General features: G+C 35.4%; 2 protein-coding genes across 15 annotated transcripts in view; one reads left to right on the forward strand and one right to left on the reverse strand.

The window, feature by feature from the left end:
- SRPK2 (SRSF protein kinase 2) overlaps positions 1 to 13,776 on the forward strand; it is a 250,382-nt gene extending 236,606 nt beyond the window's left edge. For all 7 annotated transcript variants that reach the window (XM_074193977.1, XM_074193981.1, XM_074193982.1 and 4 more), the window contains one exon: positions 12,132 to 13,776. In XM_074193977.1, coding sequence (XP_074050078.1) covers positions 12,132 to 12,316 — 185 coding nt within the window. In that variant the 3' untranslated portion in view covers positions 12,317 to 13,776. The remainder of the gene's footprint in view (positions 1 to 12,131) is intronic.
- KMT2E (lysine methyltransferase 2E (inactive)) overlaps positions 9,429 to 27,245 on the reverse strand; it is an 89,415-nt gene continuing 71,598 nt past the window's right edge. For 7 of the 8 annotated variants that reach the window (XM_074193973.1, XM_074193970.1, XM_074193975.1 and 4 more), the window contains 12 exons: positions 26,550 to 26,714; positions 25,954 to 26,262; positions 24,949 to 25,206; positions 24,695 to 24,839; positions 24,083 to 24,336; positions 23,648 to 23,704; positions 22,993 to 23,559; positions 21,840 to 22,144; positions 20,123 to 20,211; positions 19,893 to 20,018; positions 19,611 to 19,708; positions 9,429 to 18,738 (listed from right to left, as the gene is read on the reverse strand). In XM_074193973.1, coding sequence (XP_074050074.1) covers positions 17,239 to 18,738; positions 19,611 to 19,708; positions 19,893 to 20,018; positions 20,123 to 20,211; positions 21,840 to 22,144; positions 22,993 to 23,559; positions 23,648 to 23,704; positions 24,083 to 24,336; positions 24,695 to 24,839; positions 24,949 to 25,206; positions 25,954 to 26,262; positions 26,550 to 26,714 — 3,873 coding nt within the window. In that variant the 3' untranslated portion in view covers positions 9,429 to 17,238. The remainder of the gene's footprint in view (positions 18,739 to 19,610; positions 19,709 to 19,892; positions 20,019 to 20,122; positions 20,212 to 21,839; positions 22,145 to 22,992; positions 23,560 to 23,647; positions 23,705 to 24,082; positions 24,337 to 24,694; positions 24,840 to 24,948; positions 25,207 to 25,953; positions 26,263 to 26,549; positions 26,715 to 27,245) is intronic. The other variant, XM_074193976.1, reaches the window with a different exon arrangement.

The raw sequence follows: 27,245 nt of genomic DNA on the forward strand, positions 1-27,245 counted from the left end.
CCAAGTAGTAATAGCACCTAATGCTGAATATTTCAATGTTCAGACTGGGACATTCTGGGTCAGTTACTTTCAGCATCCCTCCCCCCACCCAATTCCTATCGCTCCACTTGTGATATCAGAGAACACCCTGAAGGAGCAGTACTCCAAAGACAGAATAGGGGCACTAACACAGGGTGGTGGAGATGTTGGCAATCATTATGAAAAGGAATTGGGTCTTTAAAACAGCTTTATAAATGTACAGAGCCAAACAGAAAGCAGTTTAGAAAGAAGCACAAATAAAAGTTTAGAATGTAACATGGAATTTATTATATACTTTGAAAGTATAAGTAGCATGATGTGAATGTTCAAAGTTTCATATGTAGTTTTTTGTGTGTGTTCTGTGTACAGGGAAATGTTCATATTTTTGATGTTAAGTTTATGCTTTAAAAGTCATTAATAGGGATATTGAACAGCACAGACAGACAGGTGAAGGTACTCCACTTTCCTCTAAGTAAGACCACAGATTTAGATCTGAGAGAGAGACCTGTAAGGTTGTCAAGTCAATCCCTTTATTTTGAAGATGGAGAAGGATTAAGTAACTTTTCCAGGATCACAGTGTCTGAGGAAGGATTCAATTTCATCTTTCTAATTTCCAAGTGCAGGGCTCAATACCACTATATCTTTACTTTTAATGACTATTCTTTTGGAATTGTCAACCCCAAATCCACTTTATTTGTAGCCTGATTCAACCTACATCTCTTAATTTGTCCACAAAAATAGGATGAGATATATGATTAGATATTTTGCTAAAATTTATTTCCTTATCATTTCTCTTATTGAATAAATATGTTGGAAATAAAAGAAACAAGGTTAGGCAGATTTGGATGTTCTTGATGTAGGTTATGGATCTGTTTATTTGAACATATTAAACATAATTGGATGTTCTCTTTTCACTTCACTTGACTTGAGTTTTAATTCCTTCTGCATTTTTGTTATATTGTTTGCTGACTGCAGATTGATTTCCTTTGAGTATCGAAAATTAATGAAAAAAATCTTAAAGAAAATATTAGTTGGGGGGTGGCTAGGTGGTGCAGCGGATAGGGCACCAGCCCTGGAGTCAGGAGTGCCTGGGTTTGGATCTGATCTCAGACACTTAGTAAAAGGAGAATGGGCCAGATTGAGAAAGAGATAAGAAAGCCCTCTGAGGAAAACAAATCCTTCAGACAAAGAATAGAACTCAGGGAGATTGATGAATTTATGAGAAATCAGAACTTAATACTTCAAAACCAAAAGAATGAAAAATTAGAAGAAAATGTGATACATCTCATTGAAAAAATAGATTTAGGAAAGATAATTTAAAAGTTATTGGAATACCTGAAAGTCATGATCAGGAAAAGAGCCTTGACATCATTTTCAAAGAATTACTACAGGAAAATTGCCCTGATATCCTAGAAGCAGGGGGCAAAATAGAAATGGAGAGAATCCACTGATTCCCCCTGAGAAAGAGATTCCCCCAAAACCAACCCCTAGGAATATTATAGCCAAGTTCCAGAATTCCCAAGTCAAAGAGAAAATATTACAAGCAGCCAGAAGGACGCAGTTCAAATATCATGGAGCTGCAGTCAGGATCACACAGGACTTAGCAGCAACTACATTAAAAGCTTGTAGGGCTTGGAATATAATATACTGGAAGGCAAAAAGAGCTTAGAATGCAACCGAGAATCAAATACCCAGCAAAACTGAATGTCCTCTTCCAGGGAAAAAGATGGACTTTAAATGAACCAGGAGAATTTCAAATGTTCCTGTTGGAATGGCCAGAGCTGAACAGAAGGTTTGATCTTCAAATACAGGACCAGGTGAAGCATAGAGATTAGAGGAGAAGGGGAAAATATGAGGGACTTAATGATAGTGAACTGCATATAGTTCCTGTATAGAAAAATGACACTGGTAATACTCATATGAACCTTCTCAATTATCTTTATTACAATGAGCTATTGCAATGATATGGAAGGGGGGGAGGCAAGGGGGAATGAGGGAATCTTTGCTCTCATCAAGAGGTGGCTAGGAGAGGAAACAGCATATATACTCAATGGGGTATAGGCATCTGGAGTAGGAGAGAAGGGGGGGACGGGGGAAGGGGTAGGGATGTGAATGATGGAGGAGAGGATGGACCATGGGGGGGAGAGTGGCCAGATATAAAACATTTTCTTTTTTACTTCTTTCAAGGGGCTGGGATTGGATGGCCTGTCCGGGATCTAGGGCTAGGTGGATGCTGGGCCTAAGGGGTGGTATGGGGGCTCGGGGCCTCTTGGCCCCAGGACCAGGGATCTGTCTGCTGCGCCACTCAGCGACCCTACAGCAGAGACAGAGTGAAAGGAGAGAGAAATATAGTACATGGTAGTGGAGAAATACAAAAGGAGGGAGTTGCGATCAGCAATGGCAACGGTGGAAAAATATGGAAGTAACTTTTGTGATGGACTTATCATAAAGAATGTGATCCACCCACAACAGAGTTGGTGGTGTTGGAACACAGAATGAAGCACATTTTTTATTATTATTATTATTTTTTGGGGGGTGCGGGGCAAATGGGGCTGGGTGGTCTTCCTGGGGCCGCATAGCAGGGTGATTGTTAGGTATCTGAGGCCAGATTTGGATCTGGGTGCTCCTGGCTCAAGGGCCAGCGCTCTGTCTGCCACCCAGCCACCCCTACTAATTTTATTTTATTTTAGGTCTTTTTTTTTCTGTTTTTAGTTTATGCAGGGCAGTGGAGTTGGGGTGGCCCACATGTCACACAGCTGGGTGATTGTTGGGTGTATGGGGCTGGATATGGGCTCGGGTACTCCTGTCTTCAGGGCTGGTGCTCTGTCTAGTGCACCACCTGGTCATACCTACAATTATTACTATTATTTTTTTATTTTAATTTTAATTTTTTTCTCTCCCCTTTACTTTATCACTCAAGTGAGTCTATATTTTGGGGGGAGAGGAGGTATTTTGTTTACTCTTAAGCAAGAATATTTTATTAATGTATTAAAAAAGCATTGTACAAAATGAGAATAAATAACTCTTAAATAAATAAATAAATGAAAATGAACCCAAGTCCTCCTGACTCCAGGGCTAGTGCTCTGTCCATTGCACCTAATCAACCTGGGTTTGTTCTTTATATTTGTTTGCCTCTACCCCCATTAGATTGTAAACTCCTTGAGGGCAGGGACTATCTTTTTCTTCTTTCTGTATCTCCAACATTCAGCACAGCTCCTGTTATATAATATTGAATTTTTTTTAAGTGAACATAAAATAAGGAAAATTTCCCCTATCCCTAAAGGTATACACTTTTCTCCAAGTCACCATTTTGGGGAGCAAGAACATCCACAGGCACACACATAAGGTTTTCCTGTTTTTTCTAAGGCTAGGAGAAGGGATAACCTGAAGCCTGTTTGAGTCAGCTTGTGAGAGCTAATTGTTAAATTTTACTGTTAGCATTTACACTTTGGAAATAGGCAAACACAACAAATCAGAGTTTGAGCACAAAAAGACATAGATAATTTTGTATACAGCCAGTGAGGGAATTTGTTTTGTTTGATTCTTTGCATAATTGTTATAATGAATTTTTCTTTCTTTTCCCATGAAGTACAGCATGAAAATAGTTATCTGGTAGTTTAAAAAATAATTAAAGAAGAGGATGAGAATGGAGTGCAACTGATGTAGAATGTTAAATGCATTTTCAGATAAAGTTCATATAATTTTTAGTTTTGCTTGATTATTTTACTGTGTTACAAGAGACTTCTCATGAATGTTTATTGCTAATATTTGTAATGTTCAGTAAAACTTTATGGTTTCTCTTTACACTGCCAAAATGAGTTCCTTATCCCACTTAACTGTAAACTGTTCTAAACATCTATGTTCCTCTTCAGACTCCCCCTAACACTTAGTCACCTGATCTCTTACCTGAATATGTTGCTTCATACTTCACTGTGCATATTTGAGACCATTCACTGGAAGTTCCCTCATCTCACATTACTCAGAAATCTTCCATTACGAGTTCTGCCTCTTCTCTCTCTCTCTCTCATGAAGAAGTAATCCTTCTTGCCAAGGGAAATGCTTCTGTTATACACCCATATTATGCACCCCAAATCCAATTTTTTCCATCTTCTCCAACAGATTTACTCCTTTATTATTCTCAGTATTTTTTCTTATGTACTCTTTCCCTGTAGTCTAGTACATATAGTTTTCCCATCCTTAAATATCCTCACTTGTTTTGACTATTCTTGCCAGATAGCATTCTATATTTCTCCTCAGCTATATTCTTTTGAGAAAGTTGGCTATATTTACTTTCTACTCACTCAATTTTAAACCCTTCGTAACCTGTCTTCTAAATGATTGAAACTGCTTTCATCAGTACTGTGACCAATGTTTTCTTGACAAATCTAATGACTTTTTTACCCAATCCTTAGCTTTTTTTTACTTTTAAAAACTACCTCTCAAGCCTTTGACACTAATGATATGTGGATATTCTCTCTAGATTTTCATGGCATGCCATTCTCTGGATTCATCTCTTTCTATCTCTCTGTCTGCTCTTCAATCTTTGCTGGATCTTCATCCAAGGCATGCCCACTAAATGTTGATGTTCCCGAAGGCTCTGTCTTGGGCTCTCACCTGTTTTTCTTCCTGTACTATTTCATTTGGTGATTCCATCAGCTTCCCTAAGTTCAGTTATCATGACTTTACAGGTGATTCCCAAATCTTTATATTTAGCCCTAATGTTTCTTCTTATCTCTAGCCTCATATCAATGACTGCTTTTTGGGCTTCTCAGAATGAATGTTCTCATAGGCATTTCAAATTTGATGTGTCCAAAACAAATTTTTTTTTCCAATTTAATTGTTTTTTCAAGTAACAAGTATTTTTTCCTTTGCCCTTGCCACTGCCTTGATTGAGCAAATTTTTAAAAATAAACTTGGTAGAAATCTACATAGCTCAACAAGATAAATTTTCATGCTAGCATGGTTTGAAAATGTATCTTTTCCTTGTCACTTTAAGGTCATCACCTGGCAGGAGGTGAGTGATCTGTTTTCTCTATATCCTTTTTTGACATGTCATTGGGTAGATGAGAGTTCTGAATCTTTCATGTTGTTTTTCCTAATGGTATCATCATTGTATAAGTTCTCCTAATTCTTAGTTTACTAGTCATCTTTTCAGAAAAGACAAGTTTCTTCTGAAATTATCCATTTTATTTTTGAGGAAATAAGCAATAACTTTGTTACATTCATATAGCACAAATTGTTAAACCATCACTCAGTAGCACTTGAACTTAATTTCCCATGTTTAGAGTCCAGAGAACCTGAGTTCAAATCACAAATCAGACATCTATTCATCTGCAAGTCACTTAATCCCAATTGTTTCCAAAACACAAAAAACCCATTAGATTTATTTGTATAAAAAATTTCTCATTATATAATAATAATAATTTTTACATAATACAAATTGAATGTTTTATCTTAGAGGATCTTATTACATATTTGATTGTCAACCATTCCTCATCTATAAATCCAAAAGATAATCTCTTCCTTGCTTCTCTCATTTGTTAATGATGTAGCTTTTTAATATCCGAGTCATTCATCTGTTTAGACATTAAAATCATTATCTTTTCTCCAAACCCTCCTCTCTTTCTAATTTTTCTATTAATCTTAAGGATACTACCATCTTCCTAGTCACCCAAGCTTGAATTCTTAGGATCATTTATCAGTTCTTCACTCTGACCCTACATACTCAATATTGCCAAGTCTAGTCGTCTCATTTACAACATATCCTATATGCCCCCTTCTCTGTATACATACAGCTTCTACCCAGGTACATATTCTCATCACCTAATTCCTGGACTATTGTAAGTAGTAGCCTTCTGGTTGTTTGTCCCTATTCCAATTTATTATCTATTCAGCAATCAAAAGAATTTTCTTAAAGCTTAGTTCTGGCCACTTCTGCCTTTTGCCCTCTAACTCAGTAAATTCTAATGGTTCCCTATTACCTCCCAGATCAAATATTTGCATTTTAAAGTCTTTTAAAACCTGGACTCTACTTTTTCAGTCTTCTCATGCCTTATCTCCCACCTCTTACTTCCTGATCAGGTTATATTGGCTTATTTGCTTTTCTCTTACACACCACAAAACTCTTCTGATTCCATGTCTTTTCATTGGTCATCTCTCACAATAGAATTTGCTTTCCTTACTTATTGACCTTCTGGCTTCTCTGGCCTCCTGTAGGAGGCTTTTCTTGTTTGCCTGGTTCTTAGTGCCTTGTAGATTTTTTCTTATTTACATTGTAAATACATTTGTATGTGTACAGCTTGTATGATGTTTTTCTTTTAGAAGGTGAACTTATCTGAATTGATCCTTATTTTTTCCTTTCTTTACTGGTAAAGATCTAATGCATGCACTGATAGGCTGATTTTTGCAATTAGCTCTACCACTGCTTTCGACCCCTTGAATCAGGTTCAGAATAGGACTTTCCCTTATCCCATTCTTCCCCCTCATATATAGATACACAGCGACTTTCCATGTTTCTTCTGAAAGGATGCTGAGAATATAGCAGAAGAGGAAGAAGAATTATACTGAAGAGTTATAAATTATTGAGCTAGGAAGGTAACCTAGTGGATAGAGGATGATAGCTACAGTCAGGAAAATCTGAGTTCAAATTTAGCCTCAGAAAATTATTACCCATATGACCTTGGGCGAGTCACTTGATCTCTGTTTTTCCTCAACTGTAAAATTGTAATAACAGTAAACCTAATTCCCAGGGTTGTTGGTAAGTAGGAACTAATCTGACATTAAGTTTGGAATTATCATTTGCTTTGTCATTGGCAGATTTCAGCAAGATTTGTGGATAGTTAAAATTTTGCAGTGTTACAAAATCAGCCTTTTCTGGCCAAGTTGGTGCTCTGTTCTCCAGTCTCTTTATTAATGTAGCCTGCCTTACTTTTTCTTGAGTATTCTGTTTCTCTCTCCACTGAGTCTTACTCGATTCCTTTGCTTCCTCACACTCCGCATATATCTCTTAATATTCACTGTTGCTCTGTTGTGATTTTATTTATTCTTTTATTTATTTTTCAATAAACCATATTTTTCATCATTTTATTTCAAGATTGACTCATATCAACAAGTTTTTTGTTGTTGTTAGACAATGGGGTTTAAGTGGCTTTTTCCAAGGTCACATGGCTAGGTAATTATTAAGTGTCTGAGGCCGGATTTGAACTTAGGTCCTCCTGACTCCAGAGCTGGTGCTCTATCCACTGTGCCACCTAGCTGCCCCCATATCACCAAGGATTATTTATGGTGTCAAACTCATTTCTTTGCATTAGAATCCCATGAATTATTCTTTTCCTTTAAATATCTTAGTTTCAAAGGCAGGCTATCTTATATTTGATGTCTGGAGTAAAGAAAGTTTCACATAAAAATGGTTTATTGAGCTTGTGGATTCTAGACCTGTGATTTTCTGGGTTTGTGAATTCTTTGATAAGAAAACTTAATGTTATGCAAATTGATAAATTTTTTAGAATCTAATTTTTTTTTGCAAGGCAAATGGGGTTAAGTGGCTTGCCCAAGGCCACACAGCTAGGTAATTATTAAGTGTCTAAGACTGGATTTGAACCCAGGCACTCCTGACTCCAGGGCTGGTGCTTTATCCACTACGCCACCTAGCCACCCCTTGTACAGTCTAATCTTAAAGAGTTGCCCTGAACTGTGGAAGGTCTTGTGATAGAGTGAATCTTGAGCTCAGACTGGCCTGCCTCTGAGGGCAGCCCTCTGTCCTACAGTAGCCTCTCTTTCAGCTTTGCTGTATTATGTCAAAATGAGATATTCTGTTGAGATGTAAATATAGTTTAGCTTATGACTGGTTACTGATGTCATGTCACAGTATGTGTTTTTGTGGATATGTGGCATGAATGATGATTTCAAGTCAATTTAACAAACATTTATAACACATCAGGCAATGTGTTAAATGCTGGGGATAAAAATAACAAAAATAAAAACAAAACTCTCAAGGAGGTTCATATTCAAATAATAAAATATGTAACTATCTAGTTACATGCAAGTTACACACAGAGTAGTTCGAAAATAATCTAATATTAGGAGGCACTAGTAATAGGGATGAAGAAGACAAATCTTGAGAAAAAGGGAAGTTGAGGTATAGAAACAAGGGCACAAAGCATTCCAAACATGGGTCAGTAGTCAGTGTGAAGATGCACATGGAAAGGGATAAAGTGGGAGAAGATTTGAAAGGTAGAAAAGGGTCAGATTAAGAAGAGCTTTGAATCTGAAAAAGATTTTTTTGGAATTTTAGAATCTTATGTAATGTCCCTACACTTTTGAAATATCCCTTTGGTAGCCGAATATAGGATAGATTGCAGTGCAAAGAAACTTGAGACAAACAGACCTGTTCAAAGATTATTGAAATAGTCCACGTGAGGAGTTCATAGGGCCTGAACAACTAGGGTTGTGACTGATGATGAGAAGACAGAAAGTACCAAATAGGAGAAATATTGTGAAGTTAGAAATGACAAGATTTGACAATTGATTGGAAATGTTTGGTGAATGAAAGTTACAAATGAAGGATAGCACCAAGGCTGTGAGCCTGTGTTCACTGGGAGGATGGGACTTCCTTGACATTAAAAGGAAAATTTGAAAGAGAAGATTTTAGGGGTAATGATCTCGATACTTTACAGATGAGAAAATTTAGACTTGGGGATATTGTTGCTTGTTTCAGTCACTCTCAGCAGAAATATTGATTGGTCAATCATTGTTTTGGCTCACTGCTATCTCTAAAGATTTTTTTTCCCCTTTTTTTGTTCCTTCTTTATTCGTTCTTGGTGTTTTCTGGGTGTACACCTAAGTTTACAGCATCTTGAAAAAAACCCTTACTTTTTATCGTAGAACTTTGCATCCTCCTGCTTCTATTCTCTTCCTGTGGCAGAGGAAAAGGAGGGGAAGGATTCAGCTGATTGCCTCTATCTCGATTTTTTTTTTTGTTTTTGCAGGGCAATGGAATTAAGTGATTTGCCCAAGATCACACAGCTAGGTAATTATTGTCTGATGTCAAATTTGAACTCAGGTCCTCCTGACTCCAGGGCCGGTGCTCTATACATTGTGTCATCTAGCTGCCTCCACCTCTATCTCTTAAACATGCTTGCTAACTGGGCATTGTGCCTTATACTTATTTTGCATTTTGTGTAAATCTATTTTTTTAGATTCTGATTTTGCTTTATAGACATGGCCATAATTCTTCCTTGTCATATCTTTCAATCAGATAATTAGAATGTTATTAAGCAAAACTTGGGCAGGGAGGGAATGAAAAAAAAATGAAAAAAAAAACACCTTATTCCTTTCCTTAAGCATTCTGGGTGCATATACTGTTTTTTTTTTTTGTCCTTGTAGCCAAGCTGGTTTTTTGTCCATCCCCCCCTGCCCGCCCCCTTATTAGATATGAGACATTTAAGAGACATAAATTCAACCACAAACCCAGGCAACAGTAGAATGAGATTCATAGATTAGTAGAGGCATTAAGTTTAAAAGATGCCGAACTTCTCTTTTTATAACTTGCCCATACATTCCAATCTCTGGTACTGTCAAAAAAACATTGTCATCATTTGGATCCTAATCCCTTAAAGTAATAACTTTAAAAGAATTCTTTAAAGATAAACATAATAAGGGACAGCTAGTTGATGTAGTGGATAGAGCATGGACCTGGAGTCAGGAGGACCTGAGTTCAAATCTGGACTCAGTAACTCCCTAGCTGTGTGACCTTGGGCAAGTCATTTAACCCCATTGCCTTGCAAAAACAAAGAAATAAAATCTGATTTGATTAAAAAGACAAAAAATGCAACCAGCCAAAATCATACTCTTGGTTAAGTTTCATTAGATGAAAAAAATAGCTATTTTTGATATAAAAGCAAGCATTCAAAAAATTTTTAGGTATGGAATATTTTTTATAAATCATTTATAGTAAATTCATTAGGTGTAGGAGAGGACTTAAATAAACATAGTTAAAAACATCAACAAAATCAAATATGAGCTAAAACTGTGTGAGAAAAGGTGTTAAGTCAGTTGCCTACCCAATTGCGTGATTGCTCTGTATCATTGTTATTTTATTTCTAAAAAAATATCTTGTATTCATTTGTGTTTCATACATTCTTCAGTAAAAGATAAGTTCAATAGGAGCAAAAATTCTTAAATTTATGTCTTTTTATCCTATTGCCTGGGTGCAGCAAGGTTGTTTGTGCTAGGCTCAGAGTCAGGAAGACTCATTTTTCTGAGTTCAGATCTGGCTTCAGACAGTTACTAGCCATGTGACTCTGAGCAAGTCACTTAGCCTGTTTGCCTTGATTTCCTCACCTGGAGAAGGAAATGGCAAACCACTGCAGTATCTCTGCCAAGAAAACCCCAAGTGGGGTCACAAAGTATAGGACTAAAAACAATTGCACCAAAAATCCTTATTTCCTCTCACAGTGCTTTGCATATACAATGGTATGTGAATTGTTTAGAATAAGCAATAATTTTGATATAGTTTAATTTGTGGCAGCATTCATTGCATGTGCTACTTTGTGACACTAGACTGACTCAGAATATGTGACCTTGACTAAATGAAATCAAATTGAACAGGTTTCCCCACTCTTAATTAGTTCTCTTTCAATTGAATGCTGGTTTTTATACATGAAAGTGTTTCATTCCTCTCTTGTTTGAAATTCACATTAACAATGGATAGAAACATTCATAATTTGGAGATCTTCAAAAAAGACTGAAATGACTTTTAGAAACATTGTAGCAGCTGTTGGGCAGTTCAGGGAATGTTCAAACCCATAATGAAACAGGGTCAGTTACAACAAAGACAAAGGTGTCAAGACCTGACTATTGTTTTGAGGTGATCTCTCTAATTCTCAGAAAACATAGTAAAGACCTTCTAAGGATTCTGCATGTTGGGCAGGTTATTAATTCATTAATGAATCCTCTAGAGTAAGGATGTGTGGGGAGAACAGTGAGAAGACTAGTTTTAAAAAAAGCATCTAATCGTTGCTTTAAAGAAAAAAATGTCATGAACAAGACATTACAAAAACTGGAGTGCTTAGAATTAGAAAAAGGTCATTTTTAAAGTAAAAAATGCACTTTTTTAATACAAGGCTATAATAAAATCTCTTTGGTGGGAAATCAGGCAAGCCTATATCGGGGCATTTTTATTTATATGTACCTGTAAGTCTTATCTCCAGAATGTTGGATTCTTGATGAACATATTGCTATTGAAGCAGAATTGTTCTGAAGTGATAGAAATTCCCAACTGGAGATGGGAATATTGCCACATAACCTTGCATTAAAAAATTACTCCCAAGACATAGAAATAAACATACTTCAGTGGCCTAGGAATTCACCTGACTTAAACCCTATTAAAAACCTGTGAAATCAATGCTAATATTGGAAAGGCAGTTATCAGAGATTTGCTTCATATCAAATATAATAGTTATCATTTCATAATGAACTAAAGAATGTGTTAGAATCTTGTAAAACATAGTACCAAATTGTGTACAAGTGATTGCAGTGAAAGGACATACTGTAAACTTAAAGCTTTGTCCCTGTGGTATATGTTGCATATATTTTGTCTGTGGTCTATTTTGTCATATTAATGTGAGGTATAAATTAATACCTGTTTTAGTCTGGTTACCTAAGAAAAAAAAAACATGGTAAGATACTATTTAATTTTTGTTACTTCCAAAAAAATATATACTGTAAGCTAGTTTCATTCATTACATAAGAAACACTTTTCTTTCAGAGAATTTAGGAGAGTGAGTGTACCTCACTTTATACAGTGTTTCTAAAAAAGATATATTTTAAGTTATTATTTTAAATGCAATAAAGGTACCCAAATTTTTGATAAATCTCATAAAACTGGATTAATGTATCCATCTCTTGGGTAATAATTCCGGATATGTACTTTTGGGTTTACTGTGAGACTATTAGATGTGGTAATTATTTGTCACCTGACTGATTTGTGTTCAAGAGTTTGTTATTCTAAATATCATTGAGGAGGGTACATTGAAAAATGTGGCTTACTGTTCCAGAAAGTGAATGCAAATCATGCCAGCTTTCTAATATATTACTCTTTTGTATGCATGTAGGAGAACTACGGCATATTACGAAGCTGAAGCCCTGGAGCCTCTTTGATGTGCTTGTGGAAAAATATGGTTGGCCTCATGAAGATGCTGCACAGTTTACAGATTTCCTGATCCCGATGTTAGAAATGGTTCCAGAAAAAAGAGCTTCAGCTGGAGAATGCCTTAGGCATCCTTGGTTGAATTCTTAGCAGAATCTCCAAATATAACATTTTGAGCTAGCAAATATTTTCCAGTACATCGGACCTAAATGGTGACTCTCAAATTCTTTAACAGGATTACAAGTGAGCTGGCTTCATCCTCAGACCTTTATTTTGCTTTGAGGTACTGTTGTTTGACATTTTGCTTTTTGTGCACTGTGGTCCTGGGGAAGGGTAGTCTTTTGTCTTCAGCTAAGTAGTTTACTGACCCACTCTCTTCTGGAAACACTTAATACCTTGTCTCTAAACATTGTTTCTTGTGTTGTGTGGCATTCAAATGTCATTTTCTTGAACGAAAAATACTTTCCCCCTCTTTGTGTTTCGGCAGGTTTTGTAACTATTTATGAAGAACTCTTTTAGCTGAGTATTCTATAATTTACACGCTTAAGAAATTATCAAGTTGGAATCAAGAAAGACATGGCAAGGAAATGTAATTTTATCTGCTGGCAAAGGGATATCATTCTTGTATTATAGTATATGTAAATGTAACCTGTAAATGTTTCTTTCCATTAAATTTGGGATGGGACTCCAATTTCAGAGTAAAGCTACCAAGTTTCGAGTGATTTGTAGCTTCTTAAATTGCATGTAGCAGACATCAGCTGCTTTGAAGTCATATGAACTTATAATTCCATAGCAATTCTTTTTATGTTGGATTTTAAAACAAAGCAGCTCTCATTTACTAGATTTCTTTCCTCATATAGCACTTTAACAGAAGGCAAGACTTGTTTCTCATTCCAAAACATGGATTACACACTTGTACTCCAATTGAATATTTTGCATCTTTCTTTTTTAAAGTGCTTTTAAAGAAAAAAGAGCAATTTCCCTTATAATGTCATAACATGCTACAATGTGGTATTTATTTCTGCCTACAAGCTCTAAGTTGAACTATATACAGGTTAAATTGAACAAAGGAAACATTTCTATATATTCAATGAAAATTATGTTTGAGAAAGAATATTCTATGTCTTAAAAGCAAGGGGCATAGTGTACAATTTGCAGTGAATGGACAAGGGAAAACCCCAGTCTCCGAGGTCAGAGATCACTGTTCATTCTTCATGTAGCTTTATATGTTTCTAACAACAAATTGCACTAGCTTTTTTTGTCTTTCCATGAACTCAAGTACAAAGAAAATGATTTCCCTTTTGCAAGTTGCAGTTTGATTTATGCGTGTAGAATCCAGGACACAACCATAGTAGGCAATACAGATTTTAGAATGTTAATATATAGAGGTATTTTGCCTCTTTTAGAAGTCAGTGGGATGAATGTACTTTTTTTTTCCAGTTTTACACATTAATTATGGTGCCACTTTTTCTTGACTTTGTCCATTTAAATTTATTCACATGCCTTTGCAATAACTAGATTGTGAAAAGAAACCCAAGTGTTGTAACAATAACCTATTGTTTGAGGTGCTTGCATTGTCTAATTAATTAAAGTGTTTTGTTTTTTTTTCAGACATTGTGCTGGTCATTGGACTATGTTTGACATAACTATATACTAACATTCTTTATTTACTGTTACATGATTTTAGCATTATATAACGAAACTCAATAATTTGAATGTTAAGAAATTGAAACTCTAGTTACGATGTTGAAACTTAGACAGTATGGTTAAAGAACCAGAAGTCAATTATTTTTAGGGTAGAATAGGAATGTGGAATGGAATTGCATTCTAAAGGGATATCTGAAGCCAAATGTGAGTAGTCTTCCAAATGCTAAGGTTTAATCAATGTTTTTTTGTTCATCATCTCTTCAAACTTTCTTTGAATAGAAGAAAGGGATGGGGCTAAAATTGCATTGAGGCATAACGTGAAATGTAAGAATTTTGAAAAGCTAAGTGTTTGAAATATTTGGAATAAAATTGATTTAGTTTTAGGATGTTGGGCATTAGATAATACTGATATTACTGTCAACCTTAAAAATGAAAACAAAGAAAATTAACATGAGTCATTTAGGCTTTTAGAACTAGAAGGAATAGAAATTATTTAATCTTTAATGACCTGATTTTATCTCGATAAAAGAGCTTAGACTACAATCCAAATCTCTTGAATTGTCCAGATTTCTTAAATTAGTGGAAATAATTTAGAATAGATCCTTTGTAGGACAGTACAGAGAACTCTTTAATCATTGACATGTACAGTGGGGAAGCATGTTTGACTTGGAATCAGAACCTGGATTCAAATAATGGCTGTGATAGACTATTTTAGTGTGACCTTACTTTAGTCACTTCTCGAGGCGCCTCTTTATCTTTGAAACAGAGCATTGAACTAGATGACTTAATGATCTCTTCTAGCTCTGAACCACAAATTTAACTTACTGACCCTTAATTTAATCTTCCATTCTTCTTTTGAAGCATCGAAAGCAATTTATAACCTTTTACACAAAATGTTTTCTAACTAGATCTTTTTTTTGTCTGTGGGACTTTCCTAAACATATGCAAGATGACACATGGTCAATATAAACAGGATCATGGAAAGTAGAAGAGATCTTAGAAGCCATCTTGTTTAACTCCCTCATTTTACAGTTGAGGAAACTAGATCTGAGAAAAGTTGTCCACCATCACAGTGATAAAATGGGATAACTGAGATTTTAATCTGAACCTGTCTCCAGAACCAGCACTCTTCCCCCCATCCGAGTTGCCTCTTGGGTCTTTAATTTATTTCCTTATAATTGTTGATGTGGGGCAACAGTGGGGATTTTAATCGTGTTCTGTATAACTCAGTTCATTAAGCTAACATTCATTGTGCTCTTTTCTGAAATAGTAATATACTAGAGGATTTTGTACATTAGAAAAAATTGGCTAGGCCCTCAATTTAATTTTTTTGACTGTAGGATCCAAGGCTATTTTTTTCTTTGAAAAAAATGTATAATTTTAGTGGTATCTAGCTTCTTTCTATCATTAAAGATCTAATTTTCGGGTGGAGAGTATTGTGGTGTAACTGCATTTGCCTGTTTTATTAGAATAAAAGATAACAGAATCAAGACTTTTTGCTTATGAAACATTGTAAGTGAAAGCGTATATTTAGATATGGATATACACACATACAGATGTATACGTGTGTATATGCATATACGTATATATACATAATGTATATACATAATATTTCATTAAGCCAATGATTTATGTTCTATGCCTAATTCCTAAGACAGGGTGTTTGTTTAGTAACCAGACTATGATCCAAAACTTTTACTGCATGTAATCCAGAGGGTGAAATTTCACTTTCTCCTAAACCTCAAGAGATTAGATCGTTGCAGTCCACCATTATTGACTATGCTGTTTCAAGACAAGAGGAATTTTAAAAATGGAAATACTATTCTAGCTGGTCATAGTTAGCCAAAAATAATATTGCCAAATCTAACACATAGGTTTTTAGATGCTTGCTTACCTTTATTTTGAAAAGGTTTTTTTCTCCTATGACAAACTAAGGTAATAAATTATATAAAGGGTCATTTAGGAGAAAAGAAAAAAATAAACAAAAAACCTGCCATTACACCAAATGGTAGAAGAAGAATGGCTATAAAACCTTTTTATCTCTTTCATAGATTGAAATGTGGCCACTTAAAACATTTTCTCTTCAGAAGTCAGTTATTATTTATTTCAGTGACCAGGAATTTAGTTTTCATAACAAAGTATCAGTTATACTCCTCAAATCATTCCATTTTCAAACAACTTTTATCTTTGCAACAACATTCGGATCTCTTTCTATATCATTCTGAGAAAATAGACAGACTGGCTGACTGACTGTCTATTTACTGGCCCAGTAATCACTTTTCTTCCAGGGTTATCTATCCTATACTGCAATAATAATAATAATAATAATAAAATAATAATAATAATAATAAATAAATCTACTTTTAGACTAGAATATAACAGCTATATACTCAATGTACATTAATGGGGTTTCAGACTAACCTATAAACAAACTGTCTGATGTGAACTTTCCATTTGTGACTGTGCCAACTTATGTGAAATGCATATATGGAATGGTTTAGTTTTATATGCTTGTAAGATAACTGAGTAAACCTACATGAGAATTTCAAGTAATTTCTCTGGCTCTTACTACTGCATAAACAGTAGGGAAACAAAATGAAAGTTTTTTCTATGCTTGTCTGCAGGCTTTTAAAATCTGAGGTAGTACTCGCTCATTTTAAAGGTTGTACAGGACAATTTGGTAAAACTGACATAATTGTGATTTATTAACATGAATTAAAATGCCCAACCAGTGCTTCAATGTGACAGTATATTAAAAAAAATTTAAATGTCATATACTGTACTACTTTCACAAAGATCACACATTTTTGCAAAAAGAGACTTGTCATATATACAATACTATATCAAAGGAGAAGCTGTAAGCAATTTTACACGCAAAAGACAGTATTTACAGAACTTGTCAGAAGACATTAGAAACAATCTATACATTAAATTACATTTTTTTCTGCAAATAACCGCTGAAACAAAAGAGCCAAGTCCACACCAAACTATAAAAATCTGTATTGCATTTTCTACCTAGATGCACACACAGAACTGTTGACAGAATGAGGGGGGGAAAAAAACCTGTTAGTGCCATCACTTAGCTGTGTACTTACTACATACGTATAAAAAGTAATATAGAAAAAACATTCACTAAATGAATTTTAACTGCAACAATAAAATTTAAGAGTATGCAGCATCAAATCTACTGCCAGAAAAACAGCTGGAATGTTCACTTACAAAATAAAGATACCTAATACTGGTTTAACAGCACGTTTTTCAGGAATTTTAAAAAGCAAAAAATGGAAAAAATACAATGAAAGAGCACTGGTGTTTGCTTTTATACAAAGTTTCATGTACAAGCTTTAAAAAGTACCATGAATAGGTACATATGAAATATACAGTTTATCTTACAGAACATTTTAAAAATGTTTTAGGAGTCCTTGTTAATGCCACCCTGAACCATGGTAATTGTTCTGAAACGTTGGTGGCACCTGTGCTCTGTGAATTGGAATCTGTCCAGGCACTGGAGATGCCTGCTGAGGTCCTTGAACCCCATGTGGCAGGGTTACAGAGCCAGGATGTGGACAGAACCCTGAAGCTGTAGCTGTTGGAATACTGTTTGGTCCTTGTGGCTGGAGATGAGGACCTTGGACTGGTAATGGACAGTGCGGTCCTGTGCCAGTTGGCTGGTGTTGGGGTCCAGGTCCCAGGGGAGTATGATGTGTAGCTTGTGAGGGATATGATGGTACAGCTGGATGAGCACTTTGAGGAAAAAGTGGAGGTCCTTGATGAGAGGGGTGGTGTAAGGCTGGAGCTGATGATGCATGATGCCCAGAAGCCAGAACACTAGAAGGTGGAGGAGGGGGTGGGGGGGGAGCTGTATTGACTACATGCTGGTGTTGTGCTTGCAGACCTTGGTGTCCTGGGGGTGGGTGGGGAGGATGGTGATGAGGTGCAGGGGCTGGTGGAGGAGGGGGGGGTGGCAAATGGTGTCCAGCAGTCTGAGAATGAATGTGTGAACCAGGGGCTACTGCATGAACGGGCCCCACTCCATGTGCTACAGAGTGCTGCTGATGGGAACTGGGCTGGGTTACAAGATGTGGTCCTGGAGCCGGTGGCGGTGGTGGAGGGGGTGGAGCTGCTGAAGCTTGATGGTGAATGGTAGAGTTCTGAGTTGGCAAAAAATGCCCTGAAGATACATGGTGTCCTGGGACTGGCTGCTGACTTGTGGTACCAGGAAGTGCTTGATTTGGTCCAGATGTAAACACAGTTTGTTGGGAAAGGCTACCCTTTAACTGATTATAACTCTGAAAGTTTGCAGAGGGCTGCTGGTTTTGATAATAAGAGGAAGAGGAAGGAGGAGGAGGGGGTGGGGGAGGGGGTGCAGTGCTGTTCAGATTTTGTTGGTTAAATTGACTGTAAGTTGCTGAAGATTGTCCTGAAGGTGTCTGGGTAAATAGCGCTCCAGTAGCTGGCTGTGGAGTATTGGACTGAAGGCTCTGTGCTGCTGGATAGAAATTTCTGTGAGAATCTCTCTGAGGTGTTCCGACTTGAGGTGACTGAGAATGGTGGGCCCTGTAGGGAGATCCTAACTGCTGTGCAGGAGGCTTTGGTGAAAGATAACCATGCTGTGCCGGCGTCAGAGGAGTGGATGACTTTGGTGGATTTTCTACATGAGGTGATGGGGGACAGTGCAACTTCAAAGGTGCACATGGAAGCTTTTGTGATAGTTGCTCAGCTGAACTACGCACGTGTGACTGAGAAGAATGAGTCTTTGAAAGTGCTTGGACGTTATTTGACAGCTGTTTCTGTGGTAGCTCTGCCTTTTGAGAATTGGCATTCTCAGTCTCGGGTGTATTAACTGCTGTCTCCCACTGAGAATCTGGTTTTGTGGGTATCTTACCAAGTGACTGGGCAGGAACTGTAGGACCTGGTGAACAAGGCTACATGAAAAAAAGACTTAGTCAATGAAAGATTTACATAATGCCTTTTGTTACATATTAAAAGCAGAATTAAGTTACCTTTATAAAATTAACATGACAACAACATTGTTGTCTAAAGGTATAGATTAAATTTAAAGTCATAATTTTGTTGATATCCTTAATTATTATTCCTTTACTGGGAATTCTTTGAGTAATAAGTTTAAGCTAAATATAAAAGATTTGATGTTTTCCAAACTTTCTTACTGGTTGACTAATACTTTAATAATGCATATACACACCACACACTTTATTTAATAAATTAAAAACAGCTAGAAAAGCATCCTAATTCTCCCTTCCCCTCCTGGGAAACCGCTGAATGAAATAATAATGAAATAAATAGCCTATGATAATACAGTATTCAAAACTTTACAATTTAACTAAATTCAACAGGGAAATTGAAAATTTTCATCTATCTTTAAACAATAAAATACTTCAACTGAAGAAATCTTTACTTTTCGATCTTCTGCACTCATTCTAGTTACTTACATTTTCCTCACTTGAAATAGAAAGGAGATCATATAACAATTAGAGAAAACATATATTAAATTATTTGGATAGCATTCCTTTCTACTTGGATAGCATTCCTTTCTACACAAAGACTTGACTGATATTCACAACAAGCAAAAACAATTAATTCATAAACTACATTCTTACTTATCCCCAAATGGGTTTTTAAAAGAAAATAAAGACTATTTGGTGAATAAGGTAAGGAAAACACAAATTAGGTAAGGGGGCAACAGGTCAGTGTTCACAAATTGATAATCAAGACAACTGCAACCAAACAACTTGAATTTTTTTCTGAACTGCTCCATGGCAAGATGCTGTGTTATTACCTTGCTCACTTTTGAAGGACTTTTACAAGTCTTTTGAGAAGTGTCTGGGGATGGACATTCATTTGTGGTTGTGGGCTCTGGATTTTCAGGATCGGGGTCTGTAAAATAAAACACCATAGTAAAATGTAAAATCACATGATAAATAGTGCTTTTGCAAACACTACAATGGAATTTACATTCAACTATTCAGACCAACTTTTATAATAAAAGATTTTTCTTCTCAGTGATAAAAAAAGCTGTTTAAAACTACAACTGTGATTGATAGGTCATCTGCTTACTGACCTTCTATAAGTTCACTGAAAGAAGGGACTGGGACCTTAAGTTGCAACTGGGGAATGTGATTTGAATGAGATGAAGGTGAAGACTGAACATGATTCGGTGAGCATGGGATACAAGGTGATTCTCCCCCTACAGATGAAGCAAACCCAGATAGAATATTAGAATTGCTACATAAACTATTAATCCATTGGTTAGTTGAATTCACTTCCAGGTAGGAAAACAAAATCACTTACCACTATCTTTGTCTTTCCTATGATCACTGAGAAGTAAGGCTCTCTGATAGCTCCTCTCTCTCACTTGTTCCACTGAAGTAGAAGCAGTCCTTTAAAATACCAGAATGAAAGAGTTTTGTTTCACCATTTAATTAATACTTTATAAAGTCCCATTTGTTGTGTATCTAAACTTCAGCCAATGGAATATGCTGAGAGTCTACTTAGAATTTTTGCTGTAATTAGCATTTCCTATGTATAAAGAAGGCGGCTTCCCATCAATGAGAGGAGTAATACCAGGAATATTTGGTTGGAGTCAAATTTTGTCATCATGAATGATTAAAAATAATGATGTAAAACCAACTTCATAGAACCACTACCACATTATTAGCCAACTTTTCAAAATTTGTTTATTTAGGCAATATTTGATTAAATCCAAGGATTCTCAGAATATTTTTTACTCTTAATTAAAGCCTTTCTTATTTAACATGATTATGTTAAAACCCCTCCAAGAAATTTGTCCATTTTTAGGAATTGGCAACAAAATAATGAAACCATACAATTAAGTCCAAATGTATACAAATCCATATCTCTCCAAAAAACAAAAAAATGGTAAATTAAAGGTAGCACAATTGGAGCCATTTCCCCATTTAAGCTCTACATCATAAATTGTAAGACTCAAAAAAAACTTGCTTGAAGATTTCCTCATTTTCTCCTCTGTTATTTCATAAGCAGATAATATCTATAGTAGCTCCAGCTCCAACCAATCTGATCAGAAATAAAAAGCCAATAAAGTGATGCCTTCCAATTACGTTTATGGAGGTGGCGCCTATTTTAAAGCTTCTCTTTTTGGCACTGCTGTCAGAATCAACTTCCCCATATCTCCTCTTCCAAACCAAATGACATTATCCAACAACTCCAACTGACTTTTGATTGTTTATATATAGAGAGCAAAATCTACCTAATAAGGAAGAAGATTTATCATCACTGAGAATACTCAAAAGAAGAGGGCAATGGTTCTGAAGGTAGGTCTCCAAATGGAATGCTGGCAAAAGTGGAATAAATTACATGGTCTCCCTAGATAATATATATTAGTAGTAGAATATAAATTCAGATTTTTTTTAAGTTGTATTACTTGGCTGGATTTTAAGTGGCAAACTATAAAAATGTAATTAAACTTTATATGTTTTTTGATTTAGATTTAGAGTGAATTCTTCCCCTTTAGGGAAGACCAGGCATTCTATGTTAAAATTAAATATGAAATCTGCTAATATTTTTCTTTGGGCAATTTCATTGATGAAAGATGTAGGTTCTTCTGAATCAACAGAACCCTTACTTTGTTTTTATAAGCTGGTAGTCCAAGAGAGATAAGAAAATAGGCTTCTGGTGGAATTACAATGAATAGTAATTTTCTTTATCCTTTTCCCTAGACCAGGTGGCTTCCATGCAGTACAGAAAGATCTAGCCTAACTGAAAGTCTCTCAAAATCATGGTAAACTAGAAAACACACAGAAAAAAAAAAAGCATATGCAAAAGATAGTTTGAAATTCAGATGAACTGAAACCTTTAAAGATAGCTTGCTTTGGACATTCTTATGCTGGTCAGGCACAACCACATTTCTCACTTTATTAGTGTGATATTCCCCCCATATGCAAATAGGATTTCCAATTCAATACCTTTCATACAAGTAGTTTTTCGTACTTTTCTTTCAAGTTCTAAAATCTTAGATCAATTCACTTACCACTGAACTTCTGGTTCATTTTTTTCTCCAGAAGAAGTTTCTTTTACTGGGCAGTTATTGCTGATTTCTTCTGAAGTAGCATTATAAACAGCATTTGGCAATGGTAAAGGGAGGCTAGTAGTGTGGTCTACTTGCTCTGCATTTTCGCCACTATTGCTACACCCCTCACTTGCATTGCTGCTGCTGTTGCTCATATTTCCACACATAGTAGCATGAGGTGATACAGTGACTAGAGAAAAGTTGTCAGCCTTGGAGCCGCTTTTCCTAGCTTCTCGCTGTCTCTTCCGGTATTCTAATAAAGATACCTAAGATGACAATAGAGAAAAACAAATCATTTTTGCTTTTTTTCGTTTACAATCAGTGTTACTGTCTAAGAAATTCTATATTCACTGCAAAATCACTTTCATATATTTTGTGTTTGCTATGAAATCTATATCGTTGTACTTCATTTATAACTTGCAATATAAATGCTTTTTTTAAGTTCCCAAGAAGGATGGATACCCCCCCCCCCCCCGGGTATTTAACTCAAGCAGGATATTGGCCAGTCAAAAACAGGATCCATATAAGACCAAAAAGTTGCAAATATATATGAGCAGATTTAAACACGTTTTCCAGTTAATGTGTGTGTCCTTCAATTTCTTTAAGTAGTACAACACAGACAACTATAACATCATACAACTATATCCTAGGGAATATAATATTTAACAATGCACATTCCTGCTACATAACAAGGCTATCAGAAAAAAGATACCGTTCAAAATTGTGACTATAGTTATTTGAGCCTAAGGGCACTGTCACTTAATCTCTATGAATTTCAACTTCATGTACATTTTTGTAAGAAATAAACTCTTGAGGGCCCTTTATATATTTCAGGCATTCAGTGGTATAATTTTGCTTAATTCCTTTCTGAATTGAGTTTATTGTTTTTATTTACTTATGGAATATGGTTTTGATAAATGAAAATCTAAAATTGTTAAATCATGTTATTCTAATTGTTCTTCTCTTCCCATGTACCAATGCAAATCTTAATGTGAAAAAGATTCAATTTCCAATAAGATTCTAAAGATACCAAACCCCTCAAACATCTAAAAGCTTCTAGTATTATATAGACTCAGGAGATGTAGTTTGAAATACTGGGAAAAAATGCTTTCACCTTTTTCTTCTGTGGTGGATTCTGGGGCGTACAACTGCCCTCGATTGCACTGTCATTAACTGTCCTTCCAAACCCAGGGGGGAGTCCATCTTCTGAAGAACAGAACACGGAAGTCTCCATGAACACACCTCTGGAGTCTTCTGGCACTAGGCACTTCGACTCACTTACTCGAAAGCCACCTCCAACCTCCAGCTGATGGGAAGGTGTCAAGTCCCTTAAATTAGAATTCACTGAGGAAAAGTTCACACCTGTCCTTTCAGGACTTTTAACCCAAGAAGAGTAAACTGTGCCTCTTCCACAGGGAGCAGGGTCTAGCTGGCTGTTGGAGTCAGTCTTATCCTGGGAGGGGGTGTCCACGGTTTTAGGCATGGTGGTGTGTTCCACTGCATCCATTCCAGTCTGTAGGTCTGACACAGACTCCTTGTCCCCAGGGCACTGCCTAGTTACATCAGTCCTAGGTCTTGGGCTGGAATAGCCAATGGTCTTTATTTCTTGCAGGCCCATTTCTGTCAAATTAGAATTTCTAAAAGGACCCACTGTTAACATAGTTGGTGTTCTCTCATAGCCCTGTTTGAAGGAGAAAAAACATCAATTTTATCAACGTCCGTGGTTTAAACCACTAAATGTTTCATTATTTAAAAATAAAAATACTTACCTCTTGGTTATAAACTCGTCTTTTAATTTCTGGTGAACTATCTGGGGAGGAAATATTCTATGGAAAAAAAATGATTAGTAATTAAGAAAAATCTAAATCCAATAATAGCAGCTCTAAATTTGAATAATTCAGGGAACAAATGCAAATCTTTCTGTTTTAACATTTCCAGGAGTATATACAGTTATTACCAGCTGCCTACTTTGTTAGTAATTGTTATGTAAAAACAAAATCAGAGTTGGTATTTGTTTAATAGAGAAGTTAATAGAAAAAGATACCAAGTATATGTAGCTATTTTTTTTTTTTTGTGGTGTGAAACTTTTTAAACTTTTAGGAAAAGCACTCCTATAAAGGATATTTGGCTATCAACTTTCCCAAACACTGTGTTAACAAGCAAAGTCATATGAAGCAAAATCAAAACTTTTTGTGTTCTCTCACCTCAAAGTGCATAGCATTTCCCTGCATACAAGGAGTCACTGGGGTAACTGGTGAATATATGGGTTTATAACCATTCCTGCAAGTTTCATCTTCTGATTTTGTCCTAGGAGGAGTAGCAAATAATGATGGGTCTGTAGCAGTGATATCCACATGAGTTGGCGTCGCATATGGAGAAGGAGTAGGTGTGGAGGTTTCAGAGTAAGCAGAATCCAATAACTGATACAGTCTTCGTTTTTTTAGTGGAGTAGTTAAATCTGTATATAAAAAAGAAAAAAAATTCTAGGAAAAGAATGCAGTTGGCTTTAAGCGAAAAGTATTTTATTGTGGAATACTGATACACTACTCAAATCTTCTTTAAAAACTAAAACCATTATGAGAACTAAATTCTGATATCCCAAAGGATATTCCAAATAATTAAAAATTATACTAATATAGATCAGTTTTCTTCAGAGTATAACTATTGCTGATAAAATTGAAGTTTAATGCAGTTATAAACTACTATTTAAAACGAATTGTCCAATGGGTCAGGTGATATATTCCTGTAGGTTAGAATTTCTTAAAAAAAAAAAAAAAAGAATTATGCTTACTTCAAAGAGACCTAAGTATCCTTACCTGGGAGTGAGCAGCTATCATTGAGTAACAGTGGACTTTTATTTTCACCATTGACAGCAGGGCTTCTAGATCTTTCTTGGCATAATGCACTAAATCTATCGATAACTGCTGAATTTTCTTCTTCCAATGCTTGCTTCAGCCATCGCTAAAATAACAAAAGTCATAGTTAATACAGCCTATACTGTGGATCACACTGAAAAAGCATCAAAATGGAACACTTTATCCTAAACTTGTTACCCCCCCCCCCATTTTACCTTTTTGCATGAACCAGAGCTATTTTCAGAATTAGGTTCTTTTCTTCTCCTTTTTTCTGAAAGGAATGGTGAAGTAAATCTAATATAGTGCTTTGGAGTAGAATACACATGGGGACTGTAAGTAAGGCCTGGTAAAGAGTTGAGTTGTGTAGCCAGTACTTCAGGATCTGTGGTTATTCGAAGAGGCCTTTCTGAAAGACTCTCTGAAGATTTTCCTGTCTTTTCGTTCTTCTCACTTAACCATTCATTGACTAAGTGCTAAATAAAAAAAGAAAAAAGATTAATAAAGAAAGATTAGTGACTAAAATACTAAACAACTAGGAAAAAAGTTAACTAATCATCAGTTTCTTACATTTTCTAACAAGTCTGAAATGGCAATATGTTAAATTAGACACAAACATGTTATATGAATTGGAATTTCCATTATGTTGCAATCAATAGTTTAAAATGGGAGGGAGGGTGATTTCATTTAACTTTTTCATAAAATGTTTCTTAAATTAAAATGAGTGAGAAAAATTCCATGCTTCTAATGCTACTATATTCTTCCAAATATATTAAAACAGTACTTAAACAGACCACGCACTATGACTCTTAAAATATTTCAATAAAGTTGTAGACAATGAGATTCTTTTAGATACTGGATTTTTTAAAAAGTAGTTTAATTTTGCAAGTTCCTTTACTTGGCTCTTGTTGATCATAATTTTTTATTCTCATTTAAAGGGTGACAGAAATTCAAAGGGATACAAAAGCAATCTATTTTTTGAATATGTACATTTGTAATACAGGTTTCAAAAACCTCAAAATTGTTCTTGTTTATAAAAGTGGGCCGCCTGATCTTGAAAACTGTTTTTTCACTTATCTGGGATAGGAAAACTGTTCATATTAAATGCACGTCTGATTTTCTGCTAAGTAAAAGATGAATTAAAATTTCAGTGAAAATATGAGGGGAACAGGGATATTATTAGCTACATGTTTTAATTAGAATCTGTTTTTAACACATCCTACCTTTTTTGTTTTGGGGTACTTAGTAGGACACTTATTAAGTGCTGGAACTTCAGTCTCAGTAATGATTTCTGCTATGGCAGTTTCAGTTTCAGGCTCTGCTGAAAGTGCAGTGTTCTCAGTTTCATTTGGTTGTGAAGTAACCTCTACATCAGGAGAAGATGGCTGGATATCTGAACACATGCTCACAGTTCTGTGCCGCCGGCGTTGCTGTCCAATGTGAGTTCTACTCCGAGAAAAGCTTTTTCTCTGCTTAGCTCTATTTACTTTGGCAGGGGTAGGTTTGCTGGCAGTTTCTTCCTTTGCTGTTTCCTATTAAGATATAAAACATAATTGGTTTTTTTTTGCATTCACAGATTAAAAAAGAAACAGTAATAATGTGTTCTAGTAAGTTATTAAGAGAAACAAAACCATTTGCAATAAACACAAAAAGCAGACTATGATCTTCAAATGCTTTGAAATTTTTCTTATAAATATAGGTATAATAATTTAGATAAAAAGATAATACAAAGACCCTGCCTTATTTCTACCTATTATCTTTTGGTTCTGAAGGTGAAAACATAAGTTTAAGGCATATATATATATATATATATATATACCTGAACAATCTCAGCATCATTGACAATCTGCGTATCTTTACTTTCCGTTTTAATTTCTGTTTTTGCTGTGCTGATTCGTTCCAAAGCTTGTTCCCTTCTTTTCTCTCTCTTCTCAAGTCTGGCAAAGGCTTGCAGAATAGCTTCCATTTTCCTTTCTTCTCTTGTCTAGGTAACCAAATATGAGAATCTTGTAATAAACATGTCTATAAGTGCAATAAAGGTAAAGCTAGAATATCATTTTCAATCAGTTCCATGTCAAAAAAGTTACATGTTCCTTGATATAAACAAATTTTTATTTTCAGGACCCTATAATGCTTACATAATTTAAATAAATAGTAGTTTATTTGGTAATAAGCCTAATACTACTAGTACTATAACACTGACAATATTCACTTGATTCTAAAAGACTATAAATAGCATGATGATTATTAAAAATGTTTTTGAATATAACAAGTCTCTTTCTTAAAATGTAAATGAATGCAATGCCATGAAAGTCTGTTGGTTTCTGAGAATATGAAAAAAAGCATAGCTTTAAATTTTATATATACATCTGCAAAAGACATTCTATTTATACAACCAAATCACTCAATTTTTGTTCAGCCAAAGTTATACATACATACATACATACATCTTACAGGAATATTTTATTTGAAAAACATTACTCCTTTTTAGCTAGTATCTAATTAATTATATTAG

This window comes from Macrotis lagotis, chromosome 7, assembly GCF_037893015.1.
Source record: "Macrotis lagotis isolate mMagLag1 chromosome 7, bilby.v1.9.chrom.fasta, whole genome shotgun sequence".
Classification (NCBI taxonomy): Eukaryota; Metazoa; Chordata; class Mammalia; order Peramelemorphia; family Peramelidae; genus Macrotis; species Macrotis lagotis.